A 12,892-nucleotide genomic window follows, 5' to 3' on the forward strand; every position below is an offset into this window, starting at 1 on the left:
ATAGTCATGAACTCACATCAGCTCTGGCTATTTGCATAAGACTTGTACATGATCAAACCAGTCAGCATTCCTGCATGGAGGAGGAGAGGCTGGAAACCTACACTCCTGGTTGAACTATTCCCAGTTGATGGGTACTTGGGATGCAAAGTCAGTTTTCTTTAAGGATGTACCCCTAGTAGATGTACCATGCTCTAGTGCAATGTTTCTCAACCTGTGGGTCACAACCCCTGTGGTGGTCACATGTCAGATATTTATTTACATTATGATTCATAACACTAGCAAAATTACAGTCGTGCAGTAGCAATGAAATAATGTTCTGGTTGGGGGTCCCCACAGCATGAGGAACTACAGTAAAGGACTGCAGCCTTAGGAAGGCTGAGAGCCACTGATCTAGAAGAGACTTGATACCCTATGAGCATATACAGGGGGAGGAGGTCCCCCTCAGTCACAGACATAGGGGAGGGGAATAAGGGGAAAGTGGGAGGGAGGGAGGGAGGGATGGAAGGATACAAGGGATAACAATTGAGATGTAACACGAATAAATTAATAATATATATTAATTTTTAAAAATGTGTGGATGCGAGCTGGGCGTGGTGGCACACACCTGTAATCCTAGCAGTCTGAAAGGCAGAGGCAGGTGGATCTCTGTGGGGTCAGCCTGGTCTACAAAGGAAAACTAAGGCTACATAGAGAAACCCTGTCTCGAACGGCCACCCCCAAAAAGTGTGTGTGTGTGTGTGTGTGTGCGCGCGCGCGCACCTGTATACATGCACGCAATTGTACATGGGTGTGGAAGCTTGAGGTCAAAAACCAGGTCAAAGACAATCTTCCTTAGTTGCTCTCCACCTTACTTTCTGATATAGGGTCTTTCAAGGCTCAAGAAACAGTAGCTCTGCTCCACCTCCCCAATGCCAGGATGTGAGTCACACATTATGGTACCTAGCTTCTATGGGATGCTAGGCATCACACTTAGATCCTTACTGCTTGTGTAATAAGTACTTTACCAATGGAGCCGTCTCCATTGGCCTTTACTGATAAATATTAAATCACTATACCATTTTTAATCATACCTCTTTTAAAAATATGTCTTCTAATATCTACTTTTATTACAGAGGCAGTTAAAGGCAGATGCCAAAAAAGCTATTGGAAGGCTTCAGCTGCGTACTTTGAAACAAGGAGACAAGGTACTTTTATTACTTTTAAAGCAATCCTATCAGACCATTGTTTAAACTAAATGTCCTTCTCCAATTGTCTTTTAATTGCCATTTATATACCCCATTGAGTTAAAATTCTATTCAATACTACAATTAGATTGTACAATGAATGGCCCCTAACTGTATCTACATACCAATCACTGGCACCTGTGAATGTTACATTATATGCCAGAAAGAAATTGCTGATATGGAAAGTTTGAGTATGAGATCATTCATGATTATTTATGCAAGCCCTAAACATAATCAGAATCCTTATAAGGAGGAGGTTTGGCCACCATACATAGCATAACTGCAATGGAATAAAAAAAGGTGGAGTGATTCAAGGAAAAGACCTTGAAACAGGGAATGCAAGGATTCTGTAGAAGGTAGAAAAAGGAAAACAGGAATTTCAGGTACGTTCCCTAAAGCTCACAGAAGGAACTAACACCTCTGTAACTTCTTGAACTCCACCAAAGATAATAATCCATGCTACTGTAAGCTACTAAGTGATGGTAGTTTGCAATAGCGATGATAGAAAAATAACATAGTGCTTCAGTGCAACTTTTTTTGAAAGTTCATTTGTTATTTTGGACAGTTGAAAATGCATTGATGAGAAAAGACATCACACACACACACACACACACACACACACACACACACACACACACACAGCAGTAGGACTTAGTGAAATAAAGCTTGACCATTTGTGACTCCATCAGAAGCATTAGGTTCTTAGATACTAATATTCAAAATATTTACAAGATTTATATGTTAAAATTTGCACAACATCAATGAAAGAAACTATAGGAGGTAGGGATTACAGCTCAGTGGTAGCATCCACTGAGGCTTTGAGCTCAATCCTAAGTATGGAGAAGAAAATCTAACGAAATGGAGATAGGTATCATGTTTGTGGCTCAAAAATGTCATTGTTAAGGTCAGCTTGTCTTAAACTAACCCATGGGTTAGATACGGTCTCAACACATTCTTTTTCATAAGATTGTATTAGAAAAGCTCAAGAACTAGTGTAATCAAAACAATTTTGATGAATAAGAACTGTAGAAGTTGAATGTCAGTACTCTAGAAGTGGTGAGACCTGGGAGAATAGTGTCAATAAGAAAAAGTGGACTAAAGCCTCATGCAGGAGTCAACTTATTCGGAGAACCAGACAGTCTATATTCTGAGGGCAAAGAATGGTCAAATGAGTAAAGTTCTCATGATTGCAAGCTGTATACAACCATAAGACAAGGCACACATGGTAAAAACATGTTTGCCTGCTTATATAAGCACTTGAATAACAGCAGCAAGCATTAATGAGTAATCTGGAGTAAACTCACTTCTATCTGCTACTCCTGGGAGGAGCATGAGACACATTCCAAGAATGAGTCTGTATTTTGAAGAAACTGAGGTCACAAGACTCTTGTCTTGTTTTTTTTTGTGTGTGTTGTTGTTGTTGTTGTTGTTGTTTGGAGTGTTCTCATAAGCACTCAGGATTCTCCTCACAGGACTCCATTCCTGGATCCTGTTGGATAATGCTGGTACATGCATTCAATTCTAGCAACCAGAAAAGCTGAGGTAGAAGGATTTCAAGTTCAAGTTTTCAGAATTATTTTAGGCTGTATCTATGGGAGTGTAGAAATGCTAGAGCAATACGTGAATGAACAGTACAGAATCCAGATATGGACCAACAGTTGCATGATTAGTTTATTTTTTATGAAGATACAAAGCAAGAACTTTATGCACTGATCGAAGCAGTGTGACCAAAAGCAACTGGGAGAGGAAAGGGTTGATTTCAGTTTCCAGTTCCACGTGACAGTCTATAACTGAGGGAAGTCAAGGCAGAAACTCAAACAAGGCAGGAACCTGGAGACAGGAACTGATCCAGAGGCCATGGAGGAGCACTGCTTACTGGCTTGCTTCCTCAAGGCTTGCTTAGCATGCTTTCTTATAGTACCCATGAGTACCCATGACTACCAGCTCAGGGTGACACCACCTACAGTGAACTGTGCCCTCCTATCATCATCAATCAAGAAGATGCACCACAGGCCAATCTGGTGGGAGCATTTTCTTAGCTGACATTTTGTTTCTTCCAAAATGACTCTTGTGTCAAGTTGATACAAAACTAGCCAGTACAGTATCCATTTAAAAAACACTTCCATTCCCCATTCAGTGTAAAAATCAACTAAAAAAAAAACAGAGTGTAGGCCTAAATATAAAACCCATAGCTATAAATTCTTTAGAAGTCTTTGGGAAAAATAATTCATGATGTGGGATACATTGATGGTTTTTATATTAATAGCGTTTAGGCATGACACCAAAAACAAGTCCACAGAGAAAATGTGGAATTTGACTTTCAAAGTTTAAGAATGTCTGTTCTTTTGGGGCTGGTAAGATGGCTCAAGGGCACTGGTTACTCTTTCAGAGGATCCAGGTTCAATTTCTAACACTTATATAGTGACTCACAACCATCTGTAACTCCAGTTCCAAGGGGTCTAGTGCCCTCTCATGGCTTCTGCAGGCACCAGGCATGCACATGGTATACAGACATACAAGAAGGTAAAGTTTACATACATGTAAAGTAAAATAAAAATAAAAATAATTCCTATTCTTACTGGACATGATGGACCACATTCTTTAACCCCAGAGCTTGGGAGGCATAGGCATGTCTGAGTGTGAGGCCAACCTGGTCTACATAGCAAATTCCCAGATAGCCAGGGCTACATAATGAGACCCTATGTCAACTAAACAAACAAACAAACAAACAAACAAACAAATGTATCTCTGTTACTTGAAAGACAGTTTTTAAAGAAGGAAAACACAAGGTTCAGTCTTGGAGAAAATATTTTCAAACCACATATTTATTAAATGAAGTAATTCTTGACTCAATACCAACAGGAGCATCCAAATAAAAATATAGATGCAAACATGTGAGCAGAGAGGAAGTTATGGAGGAGGTGTATGAAGGTACAAGATGGGTCAGGGACATAGTAGAGAATACGGGAGGAGGAGAATGAGCAACAACAACAACAGCAACAAACAAATTTAAAATTCCCCAGTGAGGGGCCTGGAGAGATGACTCAGTGGCTAAGGGCACTTGTTGCTCTTGCAGTGGAGGTGTTCCTTCCAGCAGGCATGTGGTGGCTCACCATCATCTGCAACTCTAGTCCCAGGGGGTCCAATGCCCTCTTCTGGCCTCTGCAGGCACTGTGTGGACATTGGTGCACCGACATACATTCAGGCACTCGTACACATGACATAAAAATAAATAACAGAAAACAAAAATGTCATAATGAAACCTAATACCGTATGTGCTAGTTACTTTGAATAATCATGGGCTGAAGAGATGGTTCAGAATTTAAAAGCACTTACGGCTTTTACAGAAGTCCTGAGTTCAATGTCCAGCACCCACTTGGTAGCTCACAGCAATAACAATATTGCTTAAAAATTAATCAATATAGTAAGTCTGCTAAATAGAGATTTCATCAAGGAAACATATGTCTGAGAAGTATACCAAAGGTTACTCAATGTCACTAGTCATTAGGGAAATACAAAATTAGAGCCACATGTGATAGCACCACACATTCATTAGACTGGCTGAAAGTAATAACAACAGGAAAAGCCAAGACCTGGTGGATGTCTAGAGCCTCTGGAGTTCTTAAGTATTTTCTGGTGACAGTGCTAAATGATCATGACCACCCTGAAAAACAGACTAGCAACTCTTTATGAAGTTAAAAATATACCTACCATACTAAATATTCACTGTAGAGGAAGGAAGCCCCTCTATTCCCATTAAATTCCTAAACATAGTTATTAGAAATTGCCCAAACTGGAAAGAATCCAAATTCTCATCATCTAGTGAGTAGATAAGCTGTGGAATGGTCATGCCATAGAATAGTTGTACCATGGAATGAAATTTAATAATAACAGGGTAAGAGAGTCCTACTTCTACCTACAAATAACATACTTGAATATCAAAGGCCTTATGATTAGTGAAGGAAGACTCAAAAGCCAGATAGTACATGATTCAATTTATATGGCATTAATTTTTAAAAGCCTAAGATATAGGAATTGAAAATATATCAGTGATGAGCAGAGATTGGGAAAGAGGAAAAGGCTTAGCTGTTAAGGGGATATGGATGAATTTATTGGCGCAATGTTAGTATTCTATACCTTGATTGTGGTGGGGATTAGATTACTATATATGTCTTTCAGAACATGCAGAACTGTAGACTAACTGTATGTAAATTATACCTTTCAAAGAAAACATAACAATAAAGCATACAAATGGCTTTTTATGAATTCTAAAGTCAAGAAAAAGAGTTGAAGTCACTACTACATGATTTACTTGTTCTTTCTTCGGTTTGTTGGCTTCATTATTTTACCTCCTCACAACGTCAGTAAATTTTAAGTCACGCGTTGAAACTTTACAGCCACATACTCGGTAATAAGAAGTTTCTCCTTCTATAGGTATTTCTAGGTGTTAAATGCATATGCTGGTCTAGCTCTGAAGTTTAATTTACTTTTCCTTGTTTGAGTAACAATAACTATTCATCCATAGGAAATTGGACCTGATGGAGATAGCTGTGCTGTGTGTATCGAGCTCTATAAACCAAATGATTTGGTGCGCATCCTAACCTGCAAGTAAGTCTCATCTTCTTTCATATCTGTAAAAAAACTTACACAAAATTAACACAACGAAGGAAAACTATTTTGAATGCTTCCAAATTGATATAGCACTAAATTCAATTATAGTTTCCAAAATCCAGTACAATTTGTTCTTAACAGTTTGTTTTCTCTGCAGGAAACTGAGAAACCTAGTCAGGTGTGTGTGTGTGTGTGTGTGTGTGTGTGTGTGTGCACGCGCGCGTGTGCATGTGCAAGCGCACGCATGCGTGTTCAGTACTTGATTATTTTCAACTCATTCTAACATTCCTACTGAGAAAAATTAAAATCAACTTAGTGCGCTATTTTGAAGTCTTTACTCTTTAGATGTTTTCAAAAACTTACTCCTCTCTGGAGGATTCTTTAACATGCTTCATCTAAACTAATAACTAGTGGTATTCTTGGAGCAAATTCCACCACCTAAAGCGTCAATATTGTGGTGTACTCAGTACTGTGTCAGTCAGTCTGTTACTGAGAATGATGACTCCATTTAGAGTTAGGGTACTGATCATTTTACTATTGTGACATTTGAAATACCAACAGATTTAAGTCAGGTAGCATTAGTCATTTTCAAGTTTATGGATACTAAAAATAGCTTTTTGAGGCTAGAGTAATGGGGCCTCTATATTGTAAAATCTCCAAAAATCTATTCTTGTGGCTCCTTTATTAATGGCCTGTTCAAAAGGGGAAAAAGACATCCATGCAAAGGCTAAGTATAATCTCCCCCCCCCCCCCGTGTGTGTGTGTGTGTGTGTGTGTGTGTGTGTGTGTGTGTGTGAAAGTGTTGTTGTTTCATATTCTATAACTAAATTCTCTTTTCTCTTTCATTAGTCATATTTTCCATAAGACATGTGTGGACCCGTGGCTTTTAGAACACAGGACTTGCCCCATGTGCAAATGTGACATTCTCAAAGCTCTGGGAATTGAGGTAAATGTTGCTATATTCTTTCTATGAGAGAACTTCAGTAGTGTGGTGTTTATATACCTGGTCATTCATGAAAATAACATCCTTTTCTCTCTTGGTAGGTAATGTATAAATCATATAGTTTATACCTAAAAAGAGACTTATTTCCTTCATAGACACAAGGAGGTTTCTAGTATCTTGGACATATCCATTTTCCTTCTTTTCCAATGTACTTATATGGATCAAAAGTCAAACTGATACATATATAAACTACCAACTTGTTATCTTCTTTGTTGTTTTAACCCTGTCTTTGCTTACTTACCAAATTTGTCATTAAGTGATTATGATAGTCTGAGAAAGCAAAATAAAAATATAATTTTGGTTTTGGTAAATGAAAAAAACTTACGTTCAAGATACAATAAATATTGACTCAACAAAATCTTTTTAACGTAACAGAAATTTGCAGATGAGCGCAATTCTCAGATCTTTTCGGAGGACAGAATTATATATATTAATATATTTTGAGTGCCTACTTTGTACCAGCATTGTACCTCATTGGTAGAGCTAATTCCTACCCCAGCTACTGTGACTGGGGCCAGCAAGAGATTTTTGTGATCATGAAAATGGGTTAGAAATTGTTGTAAGGCTAGGAAATATTGCTCTGAGTTATCACCGTACCATCATAATCATATGTTATTGTAATGCATGTGCTCCAAACCTCTTTTGTTCAAACGCTTTTCTAAAGGTGGATGTTGAAGATGGATCAGTGTCTTTACAAGTTCCTGTGTCTAATGAGGCATCTAATACCGCCTCTCCCCATGAAGAGGATAATCGCAGTGAGACTGCATCATCTGGATATGCTTCCGTACAGGGAGCAGATGAGCCGCCTCTGGAGGAACACGTGCAGTCAGCAAGTAAGCACAGTGCTGAAGGCTAGTGAGCTCATCACACGGAATCCACTGTGGACCACACATCTGGCCACATATTCTTGCGTTTTAGTAGTTGTTCCATTTCTCCATTATGCAATTTCAAGGTTTTCTTCTATTTGAAATGTCACAATAAAAGATGCACTCCTGCCATAAAATATATGCATATTAGAAGAGTACATACATATTCAGATATATCTAAAATAGAAGACACGCAGGTGGACTTGGGATTATTCACAAAGGAAGAGTTTTGTTGGAAAGCTGCTCTCTGGGCCGTTTAAATATTGGCTCATTAACTTCTTACTTACTGAGGCGAAGGAGAAACTTTAAACTTTAGATGCCATTGTTTATTACAGATAAATCAGAATGTAGGCTAAATGACTCCTGAAATAATAGAAGAATTTGGTTTACGAAAGCTAGATTTTATGTCCTATCTTCTCAGGAATCCATCTTGCAGGTAGGAAACTAGGTTTAACAATGGTATGTGCTGCCACCTGTTGACAATTTTAGGGCATGAACCACTTGTTAAAAACTAAGACTGAACATACTGTTTTTGGAATTCATGTGAATTATTATTATAATCTAGGAATTTTACATGAATGGAGAAATTTGGGGGAATTTTTAGAATTCCTTATAAAGATATCATATCAAATCTTCATCTAACCTCAGTTTCTCCATGTTTTTCTTCTTTTCCCCATTCCTAAGTATTTTTAAGCGAAGAGAAATGAGAGCATATGCCCACACAAAAACTAGTACATGATGCTGGGCCTGGTGTCACACGCTTATAATTCCAGCACTCAGGAGGGAGAAGCAGGTGGATCTCTGTGAGTTTGAAGCCATCCTGGTCTACAAAGTGGGTTCAGGACAGCCAAGGGTACACAGAGAACCCCTGTCTTGAAAAACAAAAACAAAGAAACAAAAAACGAAACAAAACAAAACTAGTACATGAGTATTCCCAACAACGTTGTTCTTAATAGCACCAAAGTCGAAAGGATGCATCTGTTAACTGACAAACAAATAAACAAAATTTGCTGCATGCATATAACAGAAGGTGCCAGGCATAGGAAGGAGAGAACTGAACCCTCTTAAGGTCTTCTTTGACCTATACATACTGGCATACATTAATTTTTTTTCTTGAAAAAAAGTATTGGTAAGTGCTACACAGGCATGAGCCTTGGAAATTCTTTAAGCTTCCAGACACAAAGAATCACATATTGTATGCTTGTTTGCTTTTGTTTATTGAGACAGAGTCTCATGGGAAGCAGATTACCCTTGAAGTTGGTATGTAGCTGAGCATAGCCTTCACCTTCCAAGTGCTAGGCTCACAAACCTGCCCCACCCTGACCAGCTTACCATTTTGTTTATATGGAGAGTCCCGGTGCACCATTATAGGCAGATAGCACAGTCAGTGGATGAAGATGGGAAATGACTGGTAATAGGTAAAGGATTTCTTTTGGGAGAGACAGAAATGTTCAAAATTAGGTAGGGGCTGGTGAGATGGCTCAGCGGTTAAGAGTACTCTTGCACTGAATCTGAGTTTGGTTCTTAGCATCCATATTACCATCTGTGACTCCAGTTCCAGGGCATCACATGGCTTTTTCTGACCTCTGAAGGCACCATGGTACAAATACATATACGCAGGCAAAACATCTACAAAAACTAAATAATTCTAAAAATTGTTTAAAAATAAAATTAGCTGGTAGTGATGGTTTCAAAATTCTGTGTTTATGACAAAACCCATTGAAATATGTATGTATGTATGTATGTATGTATGTATGTATATTTTATGTATGTATTTTTTTTGTATTGTTAGGCATGGAAACTAGAGCCTCTTGCATACCACTATTCAGCTACACCTGCAGTTGAATTATATAGTTAAAAGAACACATTTTATGAGATGTGAAGTACATTTTAGTTTAAGCCATTACCAAAACCCATAAATCACATCTGCCTACCTTCAGAGAGTCCAGAGAGCTGAGGGTCTGCTCCTTACATGCTTGTTCAGTTTTTGTCTTTTCGAGACAGGTTCTCATGTAGCCCGGGCTGGCCTTGAATTCCTGATCCTCTCATCTGGCAGCTCCATGATTTTCTTGATTGGAAATTTCCCCCCTCGGTCCTTACTTTGAAGTAAGATGATTTTAATGTAAAAGTGGCAGGAGCTAATTACCACAGTACTCGTGAACAGGTCAGCCTCCCCTGGCGTCAACCTTTGCTCCTCTGTAAGGTTCTCAGGACCATAGATACCACTTGTCACCAGGCACACAAACGTGTAAAAGCAAACTTTGAACTTATTGCAATCTAATTTCCAGATATTTCCTTGAGTACACTCATAGGAATCTCAATTATCTGTTACCTATAATACTGAGTCATTGTCTCTTTCTCAAGATGGTCTTGTGTTCCCGCAACGGTGTGATCAGAGAGTTCAATGGAGATAAAAGATAATATAATTTGTGCTAGTTTTTTATATAAAAAATTCAATCCTGCTTGATTGCATTCAGTTCTTGTGGGGGTTGCTTAGGAGGGTGGGGAAACAGAAGAGACTATGCAGATCATTTGCATGGCAAATGAAATAACGATCCATGTTCCTCCTCCATTCTTACCTGGGTGAATGGTAGGGACACCCACTTTGAGGCCTTAAACATCCTTCTTCCCAAGATTCTTCACTCCCTCCTTCCTGTTGGTCCAATTTCTTCTCTCAATTCTGTCCCCCTAATTTCCAATCTTCCATACATATTGGCAGTTTTGAGGTACTTGCTTTTCTCTATGCTATGCTTCTATTCTTCCTTTCCCAGTCTAACACCAGCTCCCCTTTGAAGACTTGCCTCTGAGTCTTTAAGAAGCCTTTATTCAACTTGAATATCCACATCCACAAATTTCTATTTAGGGAACTAAGTTGTATCACACATTTTTTTTTTACAGTTTTTATATTTTCTAGAGCATCTTATATTAACCTGTTTTCTACTCAGCACACCTGCTACCTAAGATATGTAAATTTGTGTTGTATAAATGACCACTTAGACTGTATCCAATTTTGTCTGTGATTGTATATTGGTGGTTTGGGGATCTTGCATATTTGTCACTGATAAGTATAGTGACATTTGATTTTTATAACTTTGCAAATGCATAGTCCACTGCACTATGCAGCACATCATTGGGATCAGTTCTGTTAGAATACTTGTCTTCAAAGTTAAATACATACCTACTTTCCTGGAGGACTTGTTGACTTGAGTTTGGAGTGGGGCCTGAGAATCTGTATCTCTAGCGAATCTCATGGTAGTACTGATACTTCTGGTACAGGGACCACACCCAGGGTACATCCAGTAAAGCCCCTGATCGCCAACCTCTCTGTATGTCAGAATCACATGGAGAGGTTTAAAAAAACAAAACATGGCATATAAACAGCACTTTAGAACAATTATATCAGAATGCATTAGGGATGGGGCCCAATTACAGGTGGTTTTTGTTTTAAGTTGGAAATAACTTCAGATTAACTGAGAAAATAAATTACAGCAATAGTACAGATAATGGCCATTTACCCATTTCCTAGCTTCTGCAAATGAGAAATCTAAAATAACCATATACCTGTGTGGAACGTAGGAAATGGCCTGATGAAATATTAACTACAGCCCTGCTCAGCTTCTCCAGCTGGCCTACACATGTCCCTTTTCTGCCTCAAGATCCCACATTTCATGTACTTGTCTGTCTCCTGGATCTCCAGTCTATGGCAATTCCTTAATATTTGCCTTTTGTGACATTGATACTTTTGAAAATTACTTTTCCGTTGTGACTTTATAAAATGTCCTTTTATTTAGCCTTGTCTGCTTCATGGTAATTAAATCCCTGACCATTTCTGGTAAGAATGCCAGAGACGTGAAGCTATGTCCCAGCCAGCAGCACACATTATGAGGCACACAGTGTTCTCATTACAAATGATTTTTAACTTTGTTCACTTGGTTAAGGAGTCTGTCTGCCAAATTCTTCCCTTTAAAGTTACTATTTTCCATTTGTAATTATTAAATATTTCTTTGATAGAAGCTTGGAAACTATTTATATTTTTTGTTTTTCATGGCTCCTCTTCGGGCCAACGTTCATAATAATTGATACTTCCTGTTATAATTATTGTTGACATAGTCAACAAATAGTGATTTTCTATTTCTGGCATTCTTCCCACACATACTAATTTTTAAATGTAAGGAAGAGCCATTCCTTTTATATATTATTCTGTTATTTTAATAGACTGAGATCACAGATATTTCTTTTATTCCTTCTTAGTTTATGATTAGCCCATTGCTCATAAAGTCCTTGATTCTGTCTTCAGAAACTTGGCTAAGTTGGGTTCTTTCTTCCTTTGGCTTCCTTATTTTCATGTACCATAGCATGTTTTCAGTTTTAGGTTGATTTTCCCCCTTTAAAGGACCAGGTAGTAAATATTTAGAGTTTGAAGGTCACATACTTTTCTGTTGCACATTCTTTTTGTGTATGTCTTTTTGGAGAGGTTGATTTATCTTGAAAACTTTTTTTTTTTTTTTTATGTGACAATCACTCTTCATTGTGGCTTCGGCTCTGTGAGACAGTTTGCTGACAGCTAGGCTAGAATCTATGTTAATTGTATACACCCCCAGTTTCAGAATCTGACATTTCTTCATGAGGTCTTAGAGATTGTTATCAAAACCAAGATGTGGGCACTTGACACACTTATTGTCAGTGGGTGGTTATTACAGTCAGTTCTTTCAAGGCACAAGGCTGGGCGGAAGGTACATGTTTGCTCCCAGAGCCTACCCTCCCCTTCTTTTCTCTGTCCCTCTCCCTCTTATCTGGATGGTATCTGGAGTTTCTATTGCTGGATGAATATGATTGCAGGTCCATACCACAGGGTGCACTCCAGACTATCCTACCAGCCTTACCTGGAATTCCTTTTAATGACAGTGAAAAGAGAAGGGCTTTCCTTATCCAAAATATATTTACTGAACCTCTCAATTCTAGAATAAACATAAAATACTTTCAGCAGCTACTAGGCAATCCATTTTATTTTTTGCCATATGGCACGAAGTTATTGAGGTTTTGGGTTCATTTTGTTCATCTACTACCCTTTTTCGTTTAGGATGATTATGTATTTTATTTACTATACAACTACGTCCAAATAGCCCAAGTGATAGTAATGTGCAGCCAGGCTTAAGAACTGTTATATTTAGGAAATAAAATAATCAAAA

At 38.3% G+C, this 12,892-nt stretch overlaps 1 protein-coding gene across 2 annotated transcripts in view; it reads left to right on the plus strand.

Annotated features, from left to right (window-relative positions):
* Positions 1-12,892, plus strand: part of Rnf128 (ring finger protein 128) — a 104,868-nt gene that overhangs the window by 91,287 nt on the left and 689 nt on the right. For both annotated transcript variants that reach the window (XM_051141266.1, XM_051141265.1), the window contains exons 3-6: positions 1,113-1,184; positions 5,749-5,831; positions 6,684-6,780; positions 7,502-7,670. In XM_051141266.1, the coding sequence (XP_050997223.1) occupies positions 1,113-1,184; positions 5,749-5,831; positions 6,684-6,780; positions 7,502-7,670 (421 nt within the window). The remainder of the gene's footprint in view (positions 1-1,112; positions 1,185-5,748; positions 5,832-6,683; positions 6,781-7,501; positions 7,671-12,892) is intronic.

The sequence above is a fragment of the Acomys russatus genome, chromosome X (genome assembly GCF_903995435.1).
Source record: "Acomys russatus chromosome X, mAcoRus1.1, whole genome shotgun sequence".
NCBI classification, from domain to species: domain Eukaryota; kingdom Metazoa; phylum Chordata; class Mammalia; order Rodentia; family Muridae; genus Acomys; species Acomys russatus.